The 23,889-nt window shown below is 42.1% G+C and overlaps 2 protein-coding genes across 3 annotated transcripts; both read left to right on the top strand.

The window, feature by feature from the left end:
• The first annotated feature begins 666 nt into the window (after window positions 1–666).
• dnajb5 (DnaJ heat shock protein family (Hsp40) member B5) lies at window positions 667–8,720 on the top strand. 2 transcript variants are annotated; one of them, XM_032515726.1, is made up of 4 exons: window positions 667–939; window positions 2,298–2,574; window positions 3,399–4,054; window positions 7,894–8,720. In XM_032515726.1, exons 2-4 carry the CDS (start codon window positions 2,364–2,366, stop codon window positions 8,125–8,127), a joined length of 1,101 nt encoding a protein of 366 aa, XP_032371617.1. In that variant the 5' UTR covers window positions 667–939; window positions 2,298–2,363; the 3' UTR covers window positions 8,128–8,720. The 2 variants fall into 2 exon arrangements, with proteins under 2 accessions (XP_032371617.1, XP_032371616.1); XM_032515725.1 differs by lacking the exon at window positions 667–939 and adding an exon at window positions 1,100–1,427.
• Window positions 8,721–11,252: 2,532 nt separating this feature from the next.
• akr1a1a (aldo-keto reductase family 1, member A1a (aldehyde reductase)) lies at window positions 11,253–16,830 on the top strand. The gene is made up of 9 exons (XM_032515733.1): window positions 11,253–11,352; window positions 12,279–12,376; window positions 12,475–12,594; window positions 13,653–13,804; window positions 13,910–14,105; window positions 14,230–14,279; window positions 14,492–14,641; window positions 14,743–14,902; window positions 16,566–16,830. Exons 2-9 carry the CDS (start codon window positions 12,296–12,298, stop codon window positions 16,629–16,631), a joined length of 975 nt encoding a protein of 324 aa, XP_032371624.1. The 5' UTR covers window positions 11,253–11,352; window positions 12,279–12,295; the 3' UTR covers window positions 16,632–16,830.
• Window positions 16,831–23,889: the final 7,059 nt, after the last annotated feature.

Raw genomic sequence — 23,889 nt, 5'->3', positions numbered from 1 at the left:
TGGTTTATATCTGGATAGTAGGAAAGATAAATAGGTTGAGTTGTAAATTAGGGGCAGAGCAAGGCTGGATTACCCACCAGTCAAACTGCCTCAGGGTCCCATAGCTGCACCCTGGTTTCTTACAATTTAATTGAATATTTGTTCGGGAATAAGCACTACTAAAGAAGTAATATCAGTAAACTTAATAAGGTATTAGGGTGGATCATGGAAAGGGGTTAATGAGGGATATTTTAAAGGTTAAGATATTTCCAAGTCGATTTCCAGTGCCAGAGTATCTCACAGCATCCCTGGGTTTGATCGTGGGGTTACTGGTGGAATTTCAGTTGGGGGGGGCTTGTATAAGGTCAAGGCATGAATCAAGCGCATGCTGGGTTATTTTGGGGGCACTGTGTAAGTTTAGAGTTAAAGAAAGGGTTAAAGGGTTTGGTGTTGGGGAAAGTAATACAACGTGAGTCTTCACAAAAGCAGAAGATCAAAATGCGTGTGTCATCAAGTGACTCAGTAGTGTAACACCAACTCAACCCAGACACGACTACACGATCACGCACCGGTTCTTTTTAGCAGGTGATTGGTTTCTATCAGCTATCGGGTCTCTCTCTCTCTCTCTCTCTCTCTCTCTCTCTCTCTCTCTCTCTCTCTCTCTCTCTCTCTCTCCAAATATGACTCTGTTTCCCTGCCTCCGAGATGCCTGCTGCTCAGACTGGAAAGTCTTACAAGAGGAGACAAGTCAAACACTTCCACTGCTCTGTTTCTATTTCAAATTCTCAAATCAAACTTCTCCCTAAATGTAACTTCAGCCAGAGTCTTCGTGAGCAGACGACGTTGAACAAAGAGCCCGGCTGGTTTGAGAGGGCAGGGTTTGCTCTCCAGACTGCAAACGGATTTTTTAGACACAGCCAGGACCAGTAGCCTATTATTGGACACAAGGCAGCGGGTTCGGTAAGGAAACAAACCTCTTTTTTTGGGATTTTTAGTCTATGCAGATTTTCACCTCACCTCACCGGTTGGACCGGGGGAGATCACGGATGGGTAGATCAGGAATAGTCTGTTAGGCTACCTCGCATCACAGCCTCGATTAACAAGTGAATAATGATTTATGTAGCCCTATGCACAGGCCTATTTATTAATGAACCACAATATATGAACTTTTTGTCCTTCTTATAGCCTAGATGTGGTTATGTGATGGATGGATTTATGGCAAGCTGGAAGTTGTCCGAGGTTTTCTAGTGAAACGTCAGATGCACCTCAGTGTTTGGTCACCGGTTATTTCCGAGCCTGTGAGCCTCCCGACGTCCTGACGTCAGTTTAAGGACCCAGCAGTGCCGGGGCGGCAGGCAGACACACTAACGGGCTGAAGACAAGAAAGACATTGAATCCGAACCGGACCCTGTTGATGTGATATTCTTAATTTATTGCTGAGCATTCTGGTATGCTTTTTTATTTCATTTTCTTTGCTTTTCATTTCATTATCTTATATAAATTCGCGCATCCCCCGATCTTTGTCTTTATAACCTGCTATTCATTGAATGGGTTAATATGAGAAATATTTCGGATTTATCATTCGGTAGCCTATAACCCAATAGTTAGTTGGTGTAAGTTATGGTATAAATTATTGATGTAAATTGTCGGGTTTTAAGACAGTGGGCTGTAGCCTATACTGTAGCCTAAGCGGAGCTCCTTATTGTCTGAAAGAGATTCTAATAGCCATATCATATTGGCATAACGTTGGATATAGCCTAACGGGAGTTTTTCGTCGACTTTTGTTCTCTCTTGGTCATATACAGGATCACTGTGTCCTGTTCAGGGGTAGGCTACAGCAGTGTCTCAGTGGAGAGGTTTGTGCTGTCTGACAGGTTGTGTGTGTCTCCAGCAGGTTTAAGACCGTATAGATCCTACAGATCATCTGTAGGATCAGCCAATAACCAAGTCAGTCTGTAGGCCTATGGCACAAAATCACATTTCAAAATAAGTGCATTTGAAATGAGTTATCCCAGGTTGCCTATAGTCTATAGCCTATCAACTGGGCTGAGCTGAGAGGGAGAAGCCACTAAGCAGAGGATGGGGATTCCTCTGCACTCCACCTGACTCTACATCAGCACAGCAACCACATCCCCATAGCAACAGCTAGTAAAACCAGCACTCAGTGTTCCCATTTCCAAATATTAGCTACTAAATAGATTTCACAGTAAAGTCTTAAAGGAGAGCTCTTGAGTGCACTCAGATAGTCTGTTGGTCTGCCCAGCATCAGCCTGGGAGAAGTGTCATGAGACTAACAGCAGCCGTGTATCTCTCACCAGTGACTGACCACGGCCTGAGCTGAAGAGGGGGGTCCCAATCCTGAGAGTGTATGCGTGTGTGCAGCTATGGGGAAGGACTACTACAAGACCCTGGGAATCCCCAAGGGCTCCAATGAGGAGGAGATCAAGAAGGCCTACCGGCGCATGGCACTGCGCTTTCACCCTGACAAGAACAAGGACGCCAACGCCGAGGAGAAGTTCAAGGAGATCGCAGAGGCCTATGAGGTACTCAGCGACCCCAAGAAGAGGGTGGTCTATGATCAGCTGGGAGAGGAAGGTGAGGAGGGGAGGTTCATGTCTGGGTTTGATCCTGTCTGTCTGTCTGTCGGTCTGTCTGTGTCTGTCTAGGATCCTTGAGTGAAAGCGGTCAGTGAGTGCAAGCTGAGCAGGATCCAGCACTCTGTCAGTGAGGCCTTGTTAAACAGGCGTTATGATGTATTAAGTTATATTAAAAAATAGCTCAGGAACAGCATCTAATATCACAGTGGAGTGCTTTGGTGATCTTCAGTCACTGAAGTAATAATACTGTGTCTCTTCTATGTTTATTGTGTGTATGTATGTGCAGAAATGTGTGTTTGTCTATTGTTATCTTTAGTGTCTACAACACTTAGTAGCTCTAATACCGTATAGTCTACCTCAGCTGCCAGTGTAGTGTGTGTGTGTTTGTGTGCGTGTGTGTGTGTGTGTGTGTGTGTGTGCGCGTGTGTTAGTTGACAGACAGATGGTTTAAGATCATTATGTGGTTAAGATAGGAACAGCTGCGGCTGCTGTAGTTTGCATTTGTGGGTCTGTGCATGTGTCTCCGTTGAAAAAGTGTGCGTTAGAGTGTGTATTTGTGGGAGTGTGTTGGAGAGAGTGACCTGGTATTTTATGAGTTCCTCCACCACCAGCGCTGTTGGAAGATCAGTGATGCTGTATGGTTTTTGCCATCCACGTGGGCTGTGCTCTCCTCTGTGCTGTTACCCACACAGTTTTTATTCTGAACACTGTCCTGTGTCTGGTATCTGAGTTTATATTGATGTGTGTTTTTCAGCACGGAGGCTGTTTGAGTGTGCATTTGCATGTGAAGTCTCACATTCTTCTCTCTCTTTTCACTCTCAGGTTTGAGGACAGGAGGCAGCAGCTCTTCAGGTGCTCCTGGCAGCTCAACGTACCACTACACCTTCCACGGAGACCCACACGCCACCTTTGCCTCCTTCTTTGGCGGCTCCAACCCCTTCGACATGTTTTTTGGCTCCAACCGCAGCCACAGCCGCTCCAACGGTTTCTCCTTTCACAACGACCACGATGGAGAGCAGGACATGGACATGGATGAGGATGACCCCTTTGCTCATATAGGGAGACAGTTCGGCTTTCCAGGGGGGATGAACAACGGCTTCCCGGGGGAGGGCCGCAGAAGGAGGGGGCAGCCGTCCGAGCGCCTGGGGACCGGGCGAAAGCACCAGGACCCTCCGGTGGTCCATGAGTTGAAGGTCTCGCTGGAAGAGATCTTCCACGGCTGCACCAAGCGCATGAAGATCACCCGCCGCCGGCTGAACCCAGATGGGCGCAGCATGAGGACAGAGGACAAGATCCTCAACATTATCATCAAGAAGGGCTGGAAGGAGGGGACCAAAATCACCTTCCCGAAGGAGGGGGACGAGACCCCTGAGAACATTCCTGCCGATATAGCCTTTGTGCTTAAAGACAAAGGGCACGTCCACTTCAAGAGAGACGGTTCCAATATCATTTTTAACTGCAAGATCAGTCTAAAAGAGGTGCGTCTGTCCCTTTTCATTTAACCGCTCTCTCTTCTATAGTCTATCTGTTGTCCTCTCTCTTTGTCACCGTTCTGCATGCAGATGAGTAGATAATGCTGCTGAGGTTGGGAGTTTGATTCCCAGTGAAGCAAACCAGGCATAAACTTATACATAGAATACATATATATATATATATATATATATATATATATATATATAATTTATATATAAATATATTCATGGAGAGGAAAAGGCTTGGATGAATATCCAAAAATAGAACACTTTTTTCCACTCTTTTTCTTTGTATGATTTTGTCCTGGATCAGTGTACAGCAGAGTCTTTGTCACTGCAGTGTGAGAGAAGCAGGGGGAATGTGGTGTCCTTGTGTGACCGGCAAAGAGCCATCATCCTCACTTCTTCTGCACTGCTGTTTGCATACATATTCATTAACCCACATGCAAGCAGGCACACATTAAATGCCACACAGGAATAAACATCTTGTATCTTCTAGCGTGTTTGCACACACTTGGTTAGAGATTGATTACAGTGTAACAGTGGTGACAATCCGCGCTGCTATTACTGTGACTGGCAGGACATTTAATTAGCCGCTCCTACGAGGGCAACGGGTCCAGCACAGCTCTGCTCTGTCTGTGAATTACACAAGCCTCAATGTTTCTAATAGCACTGCCACTCACTGGCCTGCACACCACATGGTTGGCTTATTGACAGGTGTTCTCAAAGAGTAGGAGATGTCAGGGGAGTTGTTTGAACTCCACTCAAGCCAATTTTGAACAGTTTTTCTCTAACAGCAGCACCAATTCTACAGAAGTAATTCACTGGTAAACAAGGCGCCTGCACAAAGCCCATCTGTGAAGACAGCCAAGTTAATGAGAGCACATTGGAGTCACATTAAGCAGGAGATGGTACTTGATCAAACCTACACAATGATTAGGTTTGCACTGCAGAACTCCCGCAGCTAAGTCCCCCACTCTCATGGCAGCCTGATAAGGGACTTAAGTCTGATGCAGCTAAAGACGGGATGGGGGATAGAAGGGGAAATGTGGATGTGGATGTGGGGACGCGTGGGTGGGGGGGTGCTATCAGGGGGATATTAGGAAAGTGGGTCAGGTGATTCAGTATCCAAAGCAAATAAGAGCTCATATTCCACTGCTCCACTCTGAGGAAGTGATGCTAAATGCTGCAGTGAAAACACAGCACCAGCTACATGCTGCACACCAGACAACCGGCTACATATAATGTTGCAAATGTTATGCAATGCATTCAGAACATAATCTAACCTAGAAAACAAGATGATTGTTTCCAATCTGTGTGCATTCCATTGTACAAAATAACAGAAGAGAAAGCCAATATAGTAATAGTTTGTCTAATTTTGACTGCTGTGTGATTCCCCTATGTGGTTGCTCACTTTAGTTTACTGCCTGAAGCATGCCCCTATGAGCAGTTTCATTTAGTGCCGCCAAGCTTGTTTGACCAAGCTGTAAACTCCTGGGAGACTCTGCTAGAGGAAACTTCCAGCCCTGCGATGTCTTCACTGTGACAGCAGTCAGAAGCAGTTAGAGACCTTAGCAGAAATTTGACACCCTGATTTCCCTGAAACCAACCTATAACTGGATGTATCGTCTGGCTCTTTCTAGTGTTAACGATGCCTCTGCAGTGTGCTGGTATCATTTGTTATGAGGAGACTTTTAACTGGTCCTTTCAGCAAAAAGGGACCAGTTGGGAAAACGTTTGGATATGGCCCTCCGGAATAAATCTACAGATCATTCTCACAAACATAGCAAAATTAAAGTGTATGTATTTGTGTCAAACTCTAGAGCTATGTTGTCTGAGCTGAGGCTTATGCATTCAGTGGGCCCTCGGATCAGCTGGTAGTGTGTGCCGAGCGTCATGGCAACCTGTCTCTGTGTGTAAGACTCGTTTTAGTGAATGGTACTGTTTATAACAAGAGGATAAGCACTAGTGTCTATCACAGTCATTGGCTAAATCACCTCCTAATGTATGTAGCGGGTAAAAGGAGGCTGATGTCATGGCTGGAAAACTCTGTCTGTCCTCTGAAGCAGCTGCTCTGCTTGACCAAACTTCAACTGTCCACATGTCCTTCCCACTAAAAAAAAACACTAGACGAGACAAAAATCAATTCTTCAGCAGTCTTAACCCTTGTGTTGTCTTTCCGTCAACAATGGGGTGAAAAAGTTTTTTTCCGACATTATTATCACTTTTTCCCACATTTTTGTCACTTTTTCAATGTTGTGGGTTTTTTTCCAAAGTTTTTTTTTGATATTTTTAATGTTGACATTTTCATCTTATTTCCACGGCTCATTTTTTGTGACCAAAAAAAAAGCTGAAAATGGGTCAATTTGACCCAAGGACAACATGAGGGTTAATACAAGATTGGCCACGTAATGACATGGACTGGGTGATAGAGGTTAAGCATGTGCCAATGCATGCGACATCACTATTATTATTATTTTATTATCACATGGTTACCTCGAGATGATTGGTCTTAAGAGTTGAGATTAAGAGCTGAGAGGGCAACTTGAACTGCTAATGCCTTCCATCAAAATGGTTGCCCTGAGTATAATATAGCTCAATGAAGATTGAGATTTGGATGCATTGCCAGAACATTTGTTGCACACATTCATGTTCTCACAGTCATGTTTGTAAAAATCCCCTGACTTTTCATCTATGTGTTCAATACAAATAGATGTAAAACTAAAAACATTTCCATTAGCCTCAGCTGTACCTTGGGTTTCAAATCAAATCATAAATTTGAACAGCTATGTCACAACCATATGGTCAGTGTCCCAAACCCTTTGAAGACCTAGATGTCCCACTATCATTCTTTAAAATACATACACTTCTTTACCTTTTTATGTGCCCTGAGTAATTTTAAATTATAATTCTATTTTTCTCTAATTTATAAACCCTTTCAATCCTAGTGAATTATAGGTCATCCACAATGGCTCTTCATCTTACTTTTCCACACCTTTATGGTATTTATTCACTGATCTAACTGTGTTTAGTAAATGCATTATATAAGAAAATATTTTTTATCATTCAAGATGTTCATTCACAGAGTTGTGTATTTAAATAGTTATTTTTATTCAGCGCAAATCTGGTGAGTGATACTCACTGGAAAGTCTGTGAAGTCGTGATAACCAAAGGTCTTTATGTTTAGTTTAGCCCTCTCCACGCTCTGACTGGATTCATTTGGTATTGTGATAAGGAGGTGAGGCTTGGTGTGTGTTGTGTGGTGTGTGTGTGTGTGTGTGTGTGTGTGTGTGTGTGTGTGTGTGTGTGTGTGTGTGTGTGTGTGTGTGTGTGTGTGTGTGTGTTCTCTCCACTCGTCCTGCCAGCCCATTTGACAAGCCCTCCAACTATTTACGAGCTCAGCCGATTCCTGCACTTCATTAGCCCCAGCTATGAGACCGTTGCTAAAATTAGTGCCCTATGCAATGTGTAGCCCCCTCCAAAACTGACACACACACCCCTTCCACCTACACACAGCCACAAAGACCGGAAAACTTTTCCACTGCCAAGTCATGTTTTCCAAATGCTCCTGTTTCAAATGCTGTCCTGTAGACCCCACAGTGCTGCAGTTGACACTAAAACGATTTGTCAGTAAGGCCTACTTTCACTCTCACACATACAGTACATACCCAATAAACACACACAGATAACACAGGGAAGTTTGACTTGTTCGGAAGACGTACTGAGACGATAAACTGAAGTTTTTAGATCATGGAAACATGAAGTCATCAAGATATTAATGGCTTTGGCATTTCATACCTACTAAAGATATTAACCCTCTCAATCTCCTCTCTTCTCCCCTTCAGGCGTTGTGTGGCTGCACAGTTAGCATTCCCACGCTGGAAAACCGCATCATCTCGCTCCCCTGTCATGACATCATCAAGCCAGGGACGGTGAAGCGACTCAGAGGGGAAGGCCTGCCTTTTCCCAAGAACCCGTCACAACGCGGTGACCTTATTGTGGAGTTTTCCGTCCGTTTTCCCGACAGGATTCCCCCTCAGTCCAGAGAGATTATCAGACAACACCTCCCCCAGTCATAGAAAGACTCACCTTCAACCCTTCCACCACCACACACTCCAGACCAAATGGCCCAAATCGAATAAAGAAACCCTTAAAACCCTCATTCTAGTTTTAATTCCCACTTCCAGTCTCCATGTCTTGAGTTGATGAAGCATTGAACATTGAACAGACACTGTTGTTTGTAAGGACTTTACAGTGGGAAGATGAAGGAAGAATGCCTAGACAAATGGCAGTTTTTTTATTTTTGGCCCAAGCGCGCGCACACACACACACACACACACACACACACACACACACACGCACGCACTGAGGATGAACTCAGCACAATTGTGGCTTTTACCGGTCCTTTCTTAACTCTGTTTTATACGGATTCAGCAGTGGTTTTATATGCTGTCCAAATCTCTGATCCTTGTCTTTTTGTGATAGGATGAATCGTGAGGTATTTTTTAAAATATTTTTTTTCCAGGATTTTCCTTTCTAAAGAAAGTTTCAAATAGGATTATTTATTTTTACCTTGAGTGTACCAGCAGCTTCAGTATGTTCAGTGCAAACCCCCCGGTTTTAACATAGCCTCCCAGCCCTCCCACCTGCCACCTGCTTTTCTTACTACTCAAAGTCCAATAATACCCTGGAAATCCAGAGTTCTTGTGAGAGCACAATTTGAATTTGCTCAGCGACTTACTCTGGCATCAAGTAATGCCGCTCATTACCTATACCCTTGTAGCCGAGCTGCACCAATCACATCGGTGTATCTGATATAGGCAAGCCAGAGGCAAGCTAAACAGATGACGACAGTTTAATCTACCCGTTAGCTCTGCTGGTAGCTAAGCGTATGGGGCTCTGTATGCGTCACCCTGTGTGTTGATGTGATTGGTCCTAGTGTTATCCAATTGTGTGCAGTGAGATTTTCAAATGCACGCTTGGTGCTGCCCCTCGAGATGGGCGACTTTCATTACTCAATGCCAGACCATTAATCTTTCGGATTTGGGTCTGAATTTCCCGGCTAGTCCAATAAAGCATTGTGCTTGAAGTCTGTAGGCCATTTAGTAAGATCTGTCTCCTCTAAAATCAGTTGCATTGATGTACTGAGTGCAATGCCACCACACACTTAAAGTCCTGTGTTACTGTAAACAATATTAGCATATCTCAGCTGCATTGGAAATCTTGGAATGACAATCAAGTACAATAACAGCAGTGTAAGCTTGGACAATACAATCTACACATGATATGGGTGCTTTCCCTTCTGAACGGAATAGCCTGGCTCGCTATCTGAGGGACATTTTGGTGCCTTAGCCACATATGTGAACGCTCACACACAGGTCACACTGTAATAAACACAACCAGCCATGTTAGGGGCACAACAGATGATGCCCTATGCTGTGTTAGACATTGCCATTGGAAGCTGGTGATCTTGGAAAACAATGTAATGCCAATCAACATATTGTACTGTATGTGAGCAAGGACATTTTTAGGGGAGAGATTTGATACAAAACTGCTGAATTTTGCCAGTGCATCCCTGTAAAGTGCCGTACAAGTACATGTTGGATTTCTCGGAGAAAGCATTTAATTAAGCTGGAGTCCACAGTAAACAGAGATTTTCTCTTGGAAATCCAGCTTTGTTGTGTTTATTCTGCTTTCTCTTGTGCCATTTGAAGGCCATGTCTCGGTGCTACTGTGAGCAGTGTCAGAAATGAACCTTTTCGTTTCATGGTTTCAATTTGTGATTTGATCATTGCTTCAGTCCTCTGTAACACGTGCACATCCAATTTTACGTCTGTTTTTTCAAGTAGAAAACCCTGTTTGAAACAGGTTTCGTAATGCTGCAGCAGCCGTTCTGTGTCTCAGCTGCAGGGAGCTCTCTTCAGCCTACTTCCTTCTGTAGTTTACAGCAATGATAAGATGTACTGTATGTGTCAGAATGGTTTATGCGGCCAACACTAGTAGGTCATATATATCTCATGTATGGGAAAATGTTTGAACGCAACATGTTGATAAATGCACTTTTATGTCATGAAAGATACTGACGAAACTTTAAGGTGATGATGGGAGAGACTTGAATGACTGCCTCCGGGGACGCCGTACCGTGGCTATAACCAGAATGCACAAGTGCTGCTGCCGAAAGACTGTAACTGCTTTTGTGCATTTGAAAATATTTATGATCTTTTCATAACTGCAACAAATAAACCAAATGTGTGAACCTAACGGTGTTTGTCATTTCAGTTTCTCTTTCAAGAATGACCTGAGGATGATGTTGGTGCTATGTGCCTATGCACCTAAAAATGTTCACCTTAAGGAGTATGTTTGCATACTATACAGCTATAGATAATTTTGAGATTGAAGATTTTACATAAGAAATGTGCTATTAGAAACTATTAGAAAATAGCTAAACCTAATTTAGAAGTTCCACCAAAATGAGATTTTCACTTTTCAACTTCAAAAATGGTTTAATTTAAATAATAAAATATTTTTTTAGAGAGAAGTCTTTTGTTTTTCATCTTTCCTTACCCCATGAATAATCTCACAACTCCTCAGATGTATCCTGTGGCCCTTGAGTGGGGGCCCCTAGGGTTTGAGACCCAGTGGACCAAACAACTGAACTGTGTTAATACTATTTAAACAACAAATCTCTATTTAAAACAAGCTCCACCTTGACTAGCTACAACAGTAAAATGCTGCTTAGACCTGGATGCATCAATAGTAAATCTAATACATAATGTCACACATATGTAACAATATTTCAGTCACATAGGGGCAATTTCTCTGCAAAACAAGTCCTGTTATATTTGATACATAAACTTAATTTTGCTGTAGGATTTTAAATTGTTGTATTGGCAAGATTATTTCAATAAAGCATCTGAGTACTTCTTCTACCACTGTTACACCAAAAATGAGTGACTGAGATGTTGAGGAATGAAGATGAGCCAAAACCTGGATACCGTTGTGATCATGCATACAGGGATATGAATAAACATTATATCCTGAAGAAGATAAATAAGACTCCAAACTGAAGTCATGTGCATGTGAATGAACTAACTGATCTGCTATCAGGTCTTAGAAACATCCTGTCTGATCAAACATTGGCAATATATGTTTAACTTTGTGATATGTTGATGAGTGGAGTTTGAACATTAGTTTGAGTTACAGGAAAACAAATAAAGGCGAACTTTGATCTCAGTAGCCTGTTAAAATCCAGATGGACAACTACCCTCAGCTGATCACTGCTCCGTCAACCAGAGCGATCACAGGTAGGAACTAAAGTCTGGAATGAAAATTAAAGAGACTGTCATTTCATTTATGTTTAATCTCTGTACTGGGTTAGAGCACTAGTGAATTACACATTATTCTGCTGCTGGGTCGGGAGGCAGTCAGGGCAGGTGATCTGTGTTAAGAGACTCTGATCATGTGAAACAAATGCAGTGTGTGTGTGTGTGTTTGTGTGTGTGTGTGTGTGGGTGTATCACATGGTAAGGATATAACAGACAATTAGTGAACCAGTGAATGGCTCTGAGATGTGCCGCAGTTACACCACACTGTGACTAATGCCATATACCTCTGTCAGCTATTTCTGGCAATAAGGCTGGGTTCGCAGAGGGTTTATATTTTCACTAAAACACAGAGAGGGAAAAAGCAGGCCACTAAATAGTATTTTTTTCTGCCTTGTGGGCTGGAATTTCTTCTACATGTATGATGCTGTTCAAACAATTACATTATTAAGAATAGACCACTGAAGTTATATCAAAGATAATTTTAACTTGTGAACACAAGGAGACAGTTTCCACATTATAGAATAGTATAGAAAATGCCTAACTGGAAGCTGGAAGTGGATGTTAATATAAAGCTATAACAACGTCGATGTCCAGAAACATCCTGTGTCTTTCACAAGGAGGGACAGAATATATTTATGTATATTCTTATGAAAACAGTTTTAGTAATAATCAGAGAAAAAGTATGTGTCATAATCTTTCTTTCTAACAGATACCTACTGAAATGTGAAAGGCTAGAGTTTATGTATGTCCTACACACACAACCCCTGCTTTAGTGCAAGAGTTAATGAATTCAGATGTGAGTGCTAATCATTAACAAAGTTTAAAACATGATGACTGGGTCCAGTCAAACAGGAGTCTTCATGTGAACCCCTCACACACTTCTCTGTCTGTGTTTCCTCCATCAGATCCTCAGGGTTGAAACATGAGTGCCTTCGTGACTCTCTCATCGGGCCAAAGGATGCCAATGGTCGGACTCGGCACATGGAAGAGCAGCCCAGGACAGGTAGAACTAAACAGGCTTTGTTTGGGCTTTTTTTGGAAATTGTTAAATGATTTTTTTTTTAATTAACTAAAACTGTGTATGTGTCCATGTGTTCTTAGGTGAAGCAGGCCGTGCTGGCAGCTTTAGACTGCGGCTACAGACACGTTGACTGTGCCGCTGCATACAGCAATGAACAGGAGGTGGGAGAGGCTCTGTCTATCAGGCTCGGCCCAGGTAAGGTGAGAAAATCGGGTTCAGCATGAATCACATGTTGATCTTGACAACTCATTCTTGACCTTGAAATCAGCAGTTGCAAAACAATTTTGACTCAAGATCCACTTACTGTACTTGCTTGCTCTGGTGCGTTCAACCCTATCACAGTTTATGTTTTTATGTTTTTTATTTTAAGCTCATATTATGCTTTTTGGCTTTTCCCCTTAGCTTTATTGAGATATATATCTTTTTTGTGCACGTTATAGGTTTACAAAGTGAGAAAGCCAAAAGTCCACCCCAAAGGGATTTACCATCTCCAACAGAAAACACTTTTCAAAAACTGCTCCAAACAGCTCTGTCGTAGTCCAGACTTTACATCCGTGACGAACGTGCATCACTTTGTCACACACGTTATAATGCTCGCCTAAATGCTAGCATGGCACACCCCCATACTCTGCTTCTGATTAGTAGTCCTTACCTAGGTACTGCATAAGTGCAACAAAGATGGTATAGAAGTGTGATGCCTCACTCTGTAGCTAAAACAGAAAGCTCAACACACAGGGTGAAAAGAGGAGCTGCAACAACAAAAATGTGTTTTTTGAAAATTGAACCATGTAAACCTATTCTGATACAACCTCTCAATACAATTATGAACCTAACCTGAAAGTGAGCATTATGTGAACACTTTAAAGCTTGTACCAAACAGAGTCCAAATCCGTGTAGACATTCCATTTCTAAGATGAATTTATATTAATGTGAATAATTAATAAGTTAGTGCTGGGTTAAGGATTAAAAGAGGAGTCATGATTTAAATACATTCTGGGTTAGGACTGAGAGTCTATAAATGCAGTAAATTGTTGGGTGACAATGTTTACTTATAAACCTCGGATAATATAATAATAATAATAATGATAAAAAATCAATATCCAAGCAAGTGTTGCTGAAACATTTTCATGACACGCAGGAAATCTACTTTCTCTCTTTCAAACATACATAGCTACCTTGAACTGTAAGGCATGATACAGCAACTACCAGGTTTTGATACAGCAATTGTTTTGCGTACCCGTTTTCCCTTGCCCTCCAGGCTCTGCGCCGTGAGGAGGTGTTCATAACATCCAAACTGTGGAACACCAAACATGACCCGGGGGATGTCGAGGAAGCGTGCAGGACCAGTCTGGCCCACCTGGGACTCTCCTATTTGGACCTGTACCTTATGCACTGGCCCATGGCTTTTCAGTGAGCAGCTGCACTAAATTAACTAATTTTGCTTCCCAGTGGTTGTCATTGTGTGGATCAATGCAACATGACACAACAACATTATTGTGTATGTGGATGTGTTAGGCGGGGGAAGGAGCTGATGCCTCGACGAGAAGATGGAAGTATTTGTTACTCTGACACACACTACAGAGATACTTGGGCAGCTATGGAGAGCCTGGTGGACAAAGGTCTGGTCAAAGCTGTAGGACTGTCCAACTTCAATGCCAGGCAGACTGATGACATCATCAGAATGGCCAGACACAAACCTGTGGTTAACCAGGTACAATGTGGCTTTCTCAGAGGTCAAAATGAACACATTTGATAAGGTTGTATTGACAATAGAGAATGTCTCAGTCAGAAATAGGCTTAAAAACTGTCAAATTGTGTGTCTCATTGTGCCACAGGTGGAATGCCATCCATATTTGTCTCAAACAGATCTCCTGTCTCACTGTCGGTAATTATAACAGATTAAAGGGGTTAAAGCAAGAAACCATTTGTGAGCCTGAAATGCTCCCCTGGAGGAAATGTGTTCAATGGATTATATAAATGTAAAACTGCCTGCTATCTTTAAGCCCTGAAATCATAAAAAAATATTTTCTTTGAGGTCAATTCCATCAAATATTGATGCCACTGTGTCAGTTATCAGTGCATACACCTCTGCCTCAGGTCAGTGGCTGTTTGCGTGACAGCCTACAGTCCTCTGGGCAGTGGGGACAGACCGTGGGCCTCTCCTGATGAACCAAGTCTGCTACAGGATCCTCAACTGGGAGTCATCGCCCAGACATACCAGAAAACACCGGCCCAGCTCATTCTCAGGTGAGACACAAGACCTCAACATAAAAGTTCTAAGCTCAGGTGTACAATCAGGTCAAACCCCAACCCCTTTGGCTTAAATCTTTGGTGTCCTTCTGGTATAGGTGGCATGTTCAGAGGGGTGTTGTGTGTATTCCTAAGAGCGTGACGCCTGAGAGGATCAAGCAGAACTTGCAGGTGTTTGACTTTTCTCTGTCAGAAGACGACATGAAGCTGATTGAATCCTTCAACCGCAACAAACGCTTCATCGTACCAGCAGTCAAGGTGATTCACTGATCATATGACACTTCTCAAGATTTAACAGGACGTCCAATAAAGTGCCCCTATAGACCTATGACTTCTGTTTAGAAACAGTGGGGCTTGAAAGTTTGGGCACCCTAGGTAAAAAATGGTATTAATGTGCATAAAGAAGCCAAGAAAAGATGGAAAAAATCTCCAAAAGGCATCAAATGATGGATTAGACATTTGGATAACATGTCACAAAAAGTTAGATTTTATTTCCATCATTTACACTTTCAAAATAACAAAAAACAAAAAAATGGCATCGGCAAAAGTTTGGGCACCCTGCAGAGTTAATACCTTGTACTGCCCCCTTTGGCAAGTATCACAGCTTGGAAACTCTTCTTGTAGCCAGCCAAGAGTCTTTCAATTCTTGTTTGAGGTATCTTCGCCCATTCTTCCTTCCAAAAGTCTTCCAGTTCTTTGAGATTTCTGGGTCTGGTCTGTCACGCACTGCTCTTTTAAGGTCTAGCCATAGATTTTCAATCATTTTGAGGTCAGAAGATTGTGAAGGCCATGGCAAAACCTTCAGTTTACACCTCTTGATGTAATCCGCCGTGGATTTTGAGGTGTGTTCAAGGTCATTATCTAGTTGTAAAAGCCATCCTCTCTTTAACTTCAGCTTTTTCACAGATGGCATCAAGTTAGCGTCCAAAATTTGTTGAAATTTTATTGAATCCATTTTTCCTTCTACTCGTGAAATGTTCCCTGTGCCACTGGCTGCAATACAACCCCAAAGAATGATTGATTCCCCCCCCCCCTCGATGACTCTTCCATGAAGACCATATTTGTACAAATATCTCTTTATAGTGGAATGGTGTACCACAACTCCAGTGTCTTTCTGGATGGATCGTGCCGTCAAACGTGGGTTTGGACTTGCTTTTCTCACAATCCTGCCAGTTGTTCCGTCAGATATTTTTCTTGGTCTTCCAGATCTTTCTTTAACTTCCACTGTTCCTGTTGACTGCCATTTCTTAATTACCTTCCAAACAGAGGATATTGGCATCTGAAAATGCTTTGCTATCTTCTTATAGCCTTCTCCTGCTTTGTGAGCGTCAACTATTTTCAGTTTCATGGTGCTGATTGTTTAGGGAAAGGTCAGATGAGTCAGGACATTTTAAACCTTAAGATTGACATCACCATGCTATAAACTCGGCAGGGTGCCCAAACTTTTGCAGACGCCATTTTTTTTGTTTTCTGTTATTTTGATTACTATAACTATTTGTGACATATAATACGAATGTCTAATCTGTCATTTGATGTCTTTTGGAGATTTTTCCATCTTTTCTTGGCTTCTTTATGCACATTATTTTCATTTTTACCTTGGGTGCCCAAACTTTCGAGCCCCACAGTACTTTTACAACAGCCATCCCAGTCCAAAATGAACATAAAGCTAGATTGTTGTAGACTCACAGATCACACACTAGCCTGTTTTAAATATCCATTAATCTCTGCAGAGAGCTGCACCACAGGAATAAGGGACATAGTTCTGACTCCTGTAGTTTATGTTGTAAACACATTTTTATTCAAATGTAGTGTCAAATCATAAAACGTCACACTTTACAGATAGAGTAGGTCTAGACCACTCTATACAAACAAGATATAGCGATAAAAGGTGATCATAACCAATTCCTTGTCTTTTTTACAGAGAGATGGAAAGAGTGTGTGGAGAGACGCAGAACATCCTCATTTCCCCTTCAATGATCCTTACTGAGTCCACACACAAGGAATGCGATACTGTTTTTAAAAGATTGTCACAATGAAGAAACCAAACATCTAAACTGAATTCAAATATAATCAATATGTATTTTCCTTTTGTGATGAATGCTATTAATTTGATATTTAAATGACTTGATTTGTAAAAGAAAGTGCTTAAATCATGTTTTTCCAGTCACCTTTGAGATTGTAATGAAAACAAAAAAAATTAAAGCTGCAATGTGCAGCTAATGTGCGCGCGTCGGGGTTACTGGCGGACGCCGCTACTTGCAACCGTGCATTTGTGAAGGCTCTCAGACACTTGCAAACCATCACCAATGAAGATGGAACTCCTTGCTGAGTTCAAATATACCTCACACAAGACTGTACCTTAAATGGGTCACCAGTTATGGAAGCGAGCGTGGTTTATGCATAGGGGGCGGTCCAAAGCATCCCCAATGAAGAAGGAAGTCTCTGCTGAGTTCAATGACACCTCACACAAGACTCTACCTTAAACGGTTCAAATGTTTCAAATTTGGGGAGTTTTTGAATATGATAATCCACTCAAAAAGGCGATTCATTTGCCAGAAGAATAATAATTCCTTCAGTTCCAATAGGGCCTTAATTAGTTACTTCAGAAAGTAACTCATGTGTTACTTTCAAGTTTTTCAAATTTTTAAATGCTCAAATGTGACCCCACCTCTACCCCTCTTTAATGGAACTTAAAATACGTGTGCAGGTTGAGGAAGGCCTTATGTAATATTTACACTGCTCTATTAGATACATGTACAGTGGCTTGAATAAGTTCACACACCCATGCTAAAGTTGATTAAAAAGAGGAATAAAAAAACATCTTTTGGTAATTGATCTTAATGCCTTAATTCAAAATATTTAGGAAAATCCAGTCTTTTAAGGGAACCAATTTTCTTTTTGAATGAATAATGTATTGTAAATGAATAAATGTTCTTCCTTAAAGGACAAGGGGCATAAGTATACACACCCCTATGTTTAATTCCCATAGAAGCGAGCAGAATTTTTATTTTTAAAGGAGAGTTATTTCATGGTTCAGGATACTATGCATCCTGATAAAGTTCCCTTTAGCATGGGTGTGTAAACTTATTCAAGCCACTGTATATGTCTGGGCAATGAAATAATTTATTTTTAAATTAATATAGGCTATTTTTCAGGCAGGTGCCTGTGCGCTGTCAGTCTACTAGGTTAAAATGGAATTACAGGTTGTTGTTGTTACTTTCTCAGATTTTGATCAAACCTTGAATATATCAAGAATGTGTCCCAAAACCAAGGCCTTTCAAATATTTCGGATTAAAGGTTTGATAGCAAGAAAAGTCTACTTAGACAGTGATATATTTAGAAAAAAAAACTCTGTTTTGCTTAAATATCTGATCACCCTTTTGTCTGTTTCTAGCATTATGTCTTTTAATGTGACAAAAACACTAAATAATAATTTTGACTATGTATTGGTATGTAATTTACGGTGGTGTAGGGTGCTGGAAAAGGTTTTTAACCCTCATGTTTACCTCAAGTCAAATTTTACCTGTTTTCAGTTTTTTTTGTCATAAATAGTTATCAGTCGAAATAAGCGTTACATTAAAAATATCAAAAAAAATTAGGAAAAAACACCAAAAACAACAACAAAACACCCACAGCATTGAAAAAGTGACAAAAATGTCAGAAAAAGCGATAATGATGTTAAAAAAAGTGACCAAAACAGGGTGTTTTTCATGGTTGACGGGAAGGCAACACAAGGGTTAAAATGGACCTTGAAAGTGCTGGAAAAGTGCTTGAATTAGACCTTGGAATAGGTGTACGAACCCTGATTAAAATCATTGGATTTATTGATTATTCCCAAAATAAAGAAGTAAACTGATAATTGATATTTACCAAATAATTCAAGTTTGTAGCTGATTTGACAATAACCAGTGTATATTCTAAAGCATTTCTTCTTCATAAACCTTGAATTTCAGCTGTGTTTGAAAGTCTCTGTGACCCTAAATAAACTTGTTTTGTCTTAAAGTCTAAAGCTACAGGAGACTCATAGTAAACCTGCAAAATGTCCTGAAAGAAATGCCCCTGTGTTGTTAATTTAACCCTTGTGTTGTCTTCCCGTGGAGCAACATTTAGTTTGTCTGGGTCAAAATTTTAAGTTAAAACCTTCTTAAGACACTTTTGTCACTTTTCCCAAAGTTTTTGGGACATTTTTGTTGCTTTGACCAAGTTTTTGAAGCTTTCCCCGACATTTGTTGTCACTTTTTGACGTTTTCTAACTTTTCCTGAAGTTCTTTCTTGCAAATGAGCGTTTGGGTTTCCCTGATTTATACATCAAACTATATTACACATGACTGTAGTGCAACTTAACATTTAAAGAACAATGGACTAGCTCAAATAAACCAAATTACCTCAACCACAACTAACTAGGATTAATTAAAGAAAACCACAAACAAGGTCCTGGTTTTGTACTCAAGGCAAACGAGCCCCCAACTTGTTACGTTCGGCTCACAGGCCACAACAAAAGACGGAGATGCACAGCAACGTAGCCTAACAATAATAAAGTGACATTTATTAAATAATGATGCAAACAAGAGCACGATGAGGTGTGATTGTCAGTATCAGTGATGAATGAAGGTGGATGGATGTAATGGCGAATGTGAGGTGCATGTTGTCAGTAGTTAATAGAGAAAACATGTTGGTACGCCGTCAGGAGAATGCGACCCCCCGGTCTCGGGGCAGGCGGGGTTAAATAGTCTGGGAGGACCGTCCAGGTTACCACAGTCATCTCATCATCACCTCCGCTACAAAACCACAGCACACATGTAGGACAGGCCCAGGGCCGGCACACCAACAAACATGACATCATTTTTATAGCTTGTGTTTGTGTGTATGAAATAGTTATTATATAGTTGTGAGGAATAGTTTCAATTTTCTAACATTGCCACAGGGTTTCTCCCCTAGCCACTGTACCCTCCCGATTTAACCCACGTGGCTGTGGGGTTGCCTTCTTCCTCCTTCCCAACCGTTGTGGTGGTTCTCACACCAACATCTTCCACCTGCACCGCTGTTGGGGTCTTCACTATTTACCCATAGCTGGGGCTATTTACCCCTAACTGGGGCTATTTACCCATAGCTGGGGCTATTTACCCATAACTGGGGCTTTTTACCCATAGCTGGGGCTATTTACCCATAACTGGGGCTTTTTACCCATAGCTGGGGCTATTTACCCATAACTGGGACAGTGGTTGACGGGCATCAGGGTGTTTCCACTCACCGATGGGCCTGCATGCCGCGTCTCTGGGGCCCACTGCTGCTCCGAGATCCTGTACAACTAAGCCTGGAACCACAAGGGACCAGTTCCCATGTGTGCCACGGGGAGGCGTGCACGAGGTCGTGGCAGTGGAGAGGCTATGTACCGGCGGAGGAGGAGACACACACTCGGCTCCTCTTTCAGCCCGTGAAAACAAAGAGCTGTCCGGAGGCAGTCGCTGGAAGCAGAGAGCGGGGAGCAGAAGCAACATGTAGCATGTAGCATGTAGCATGTAGCACGCACTGACTACAAGCTCTACTACTCCAACACTACTGCACTGACGCATCACACGCCCTAAGAGCAAACACACACACACACACACACACACACACACACACACACACATACCTGTACGCACAAACAGACGCACGCACACACACACAGACACACACACACATGCATGCACGCACAGACACATACACACACACAAAGACAGACCCCCACACACACATAAAGACAAACAGACAGACACACACATAAACACACACACAGATAGACAGAGCCAGACACACACACAGACCCACACGCACGCACCCACACACACCCAAACACACACACACACATACCTATACGCACAAACAGACCCACACACACAGACAGACATACAGACAGACAGACACACACACACGCACGCACACAAACACACACTCACACAGACAGACAGACAGACCCACACAAAGACAGATAGAGACCCACACAGATAGACAGACAGACCCAGACATTATACAAGTACAAATGCATGTTCTCTTCCTCAGCCAGGCAGAGGCTTTTTGTACCACTCTTCTTCGGCTTTTTTATTATCTGGCTCTGAAGATCTACCAGCTGGGACCTCAAGGTGCTCTCAGTCCTCTCCCACTCCTGCTCTTTTTCCTGCTGAGTCAGCTTCAGGCTTTCTGTGGCCTGAAGGAGGGAAGATTTTTCCTCCTTCCACTGGTTGAGATGACTCTCCAGCTGATGTGCATATTTTTTCTCAAGAGCATCCACGAGGTTATTTTTGTTTTGGTCCTGCATCTCTAGCTGGGCTCTATGGGAAGCCTGGGATCTTTCCTGAATCTCCTTTGTCTCCTCATCCTGTTTTAGGAGAGCTTCCTCCACCTTGCTCAATTTATCCTTTAGCTCCTGAGCTTGGACCCTCTCAATCTCCAGATGGCTCTCCAACATCACGTTGGTGGTCTTACCTACCGTGAGCATCTGTCACTCTTCTCGACGCTTCAACTTCTGAGTCGCCGCAATATTTTTAAGGGCCTGCATCTCTCCCTTCATCTGCTTTAAATCGACATTCAGGGCTTCAGCAAGGAAGGTCTTCAGGTCCAGATCTTTTTGGGCTTTTTCCAGCTGGGATTTCAGACGCTCTGTTTCCACCGGTGGGGAGGGGACACGTTCAGCCGGAGCCTCATCCAGCTGGGCTCTATGGGAAGCCTGGGATCTTTCCCGTATCTCCTTTGCATCCTTCTCCTGTTCTAGGAGAGCTTCCTCCATCTTGCTCAATTTATCCTTCACCTCCTGAGCTTGAGCCCTTTCCATCTCCAGAAAGCTCTCCAATTCCATGTTGGTCTTACTTACCTTGAGCTTCTGTCTCTCTTTACAAAGCTCCATCTTCTGAGTCTCCACTTTCTTTTTCAGGGCCTCCTTCTCTCCCTTCATCTGCTCCAATTCGACCTTCAGGTCTTCAGTAATGAAGTACTGCAGGTCCGGATCTTTTTGGGCTTTTCGCAGCCTGTTGCTGATTTTTCCCAGCTGGGATTTCAGATGCCCAGTTTCCCTGGGTGGGGAGGGGACACGTTCAGCCAGCTGAACTTTTAAGTCACACATCTCCCTCTGCATCAGCTCTTTCTCATGGACCCAACTGCTGCCCTCTCTCTGTCGTTGGAGCTGATTGAGGAGATCGGCCAACAAGTCCTCTCGGATGATCAGGTGAACTCGACCCTCAGATTCACATTGGGTGAGCGTCGTCTCGCTGTCCTTCATCTCACTCCGTACTTGTTCTTCAAGGTAACTGAGATAGAAATGGATTGGTTGAATCTCTCTGGAGTTGAAGTCCATGTTTTCCAGAGTTTTTTCTCCTGTTGCAATGTGCACCTTTGGATTGTCACAGTCAAATGACTCTCTGATACAAACGGCTGTCTAAGTGAATGTGTGTCAGAACTAAAGTTGGGTCCCAGTATTCAGTGTGTTGTCATGACAACAACAACAACAACATGTATTCTTCTGTTTTCAATCCAAATGGTTATTGATTCTATTCCATTCTATCTTTGGTTCTATTGTTGCTATGAGACACCGGTTTGTTTATGTTTGAATATACAGTATGAATGAAATGTTTTCTGATGATTCCTAAAATATGGCAGAAAGAACACTTTACTAAATATTGAAAGGAAAAAGATGAGCAGTACAACAGTACTAATTCACCATTCACCAATCCATTCACCCGTGCACTCAGCAACTACTTATTTTTTAAGATTTGCATTTACCACAAAAAAAATAATTATATAGTAGTGCATCAACATAAAATGTTGATATAGTTGATTGTAAAACAATTAACATGATATTGAATTTGAACTACATCCAACAGTGTAGCCAATGGTTTACTTTTACTCCATACTCACTTTTAAAAAGCAATTAGTTACAGTTACTTCTTCCAAAAAGTAACTAAATTAGATACTCAGTTACAAATTATAAAAGTAGACCGTGCATTTGCGTGTCACTCAGACACTGAAATCGTCACGAATGAAAAGGGGACTCCCTGCTGATTTCAATGATACCTCATACAAGACTCTACGTCATACAGTTCATTATTTGTGAAAGGGGTCAAATCTTTGTGGCACTGCATTTACGCAACAGTCAGACACTGCAAAGCCAAAGATTGATTTTGCTGCAGCTATCCGTATGTGCTTCTGTCCGCGTGTGTGTGTGTGTGTGTGTGTGTGTGTGTGTGTGTGTGTGCGTGTGTGTGCGCTTCTGTCTGCGTGTGACCCAACCGGCTCTTTCCTTGAAAAGCTTCCATATGGATGTATTTTAAAATTCTGCGTTTTTGTCAAATAAAAAGGAGAGAGCATGATGCCTTCTATTCCTAGATCTAGATAGGTTTACCAGTACTAATCTGAACTAAATTCAGATTAGTACTGGTAAAAAAAAAACAATTCTTACAGTGCCATCTAATGACTGATTCACTCAAAATTTGGAATGGATGCTCAGCTCGTTATGCGGAATGTTTGGTGGCAATAGGAGTAAATCTTGGCCAGAGACTCTATAACTTTCACATTTTTCAAAATGATTTGGATAACTTTTCAGTGTCAGTAGATACTACCTGCAAAGATTCAAGAAGATTGCAGTCACGGCATAGGAAGAGTTTGAAAGAATGTAAATCACATGACAAGTCATAAAGTCAAAATGGCCACCTTCTGGTTGAGCGGAGCTAATGAAGGTAAATGGGAAATATTTTCACAATATTATTGCAATATGCGTATCAAATCTGGTGAAGATCGGAGTAACTATGTCCAAGTTAAGGCCTTTCCACACATTAAGGTGTGCTATAAAGCCCACTTACAGCTATGGGCCGAATCACTGAACACTCGCAAAGCTCCCAGGTGCTTATGTGGGGGCCAATTTGTCAGTTTTCATATATATATATATATATATATATATATATATAACATACAACATATATATACACACACACACACACACACACACACAATATTATATATATATACACACACACACACACACACACATACAGTATATATATATAGGCTGTCAAAAATGTGCCCGAGTACTAAAACCAATTAAGGGGGCGCGCTATAGAGCAACCATAGCGCTCTCAAGCCTATATGTGTATGCAGATGAAAGAGTTTCATATTCTGCACATGGCTGCAAGATTGAGATTTTTTCGTGGATCCTAAAGTCCTAAAAAATGTCTTCGTAAAATGAGAAATTTCACACGAAATTCGGCAGATCGTAA

This window comes from Etheostoma spectabile, chromosome 5 (genome assembly GCF_008692095.1).
Source record: "Etheostoma spectabile isolate EspeVRDwgs_2016 chromosome 5, UIUC_Espe_1.0, whole genome shotgun sequence".
Taxonomy (NCBI): domain Eukaryota; kingdom Metazoa; phylum Chordata; class Actinopteri; order Perciformes; family Percidae; genus Etheostoma; species Etheostoma spectabile.
This window is presented reverse-complemented; position numbering and strand designations above follow the sequence as displayed.

What these genes read in the sequence shown, in the direction of transcription:
- dnajb5 (XM_032515726.1), top strand. Translation starts at nt 2,364, where the DNA reads ATGGGGAAGGACTACTACAAGACCCTGGGAATCCCCAAGGGCTCCAAT. An exon ending in TGATCAGCTGGGAGAGGAAG is followed by an intron (nt 2,575 to 3,398) that starts GTGAGGAGGGGA and finishes TTTCACTCTCAG; the next exon opens with GTTTGAGGACAGGAGGCAGC. An exon ending in GCAAGATCAGTCTAAAAGAG is followed by an intron (nt 4,055 to 7,893) that starts GTGCGTCTGTCC and finishes TCTCCCCTTCAG; the next exon opens with GCGTTGTGTGGCTGCACAGT.
- akr1a1a (XM_032515733.1), top strand. Translation starts at nt 12,296, where the DNA reads ATGAGTGCCTTCGTGACTCTCTCATCGGGCCAAAGGATGCCAATGGTC. An exon ending in CCGGCCCAGCTCATTCTCAG is followed by an intron (nt 14,642 to 14,742) that starts GTGAGACACAAG and finishes CTTCTGGTATAG; the next exon opens with GTGGCATGTTCAGAGGGGTG. An exon ending in TCATCGTACCAGCAGTCAAG is followed by an intron (nt 14,903 to 16,565) that starts GTGATTCACTGA and finishes TCTTTTTTACAG; the next exon opens with AGAGATGGAAAGAGTGTGTG.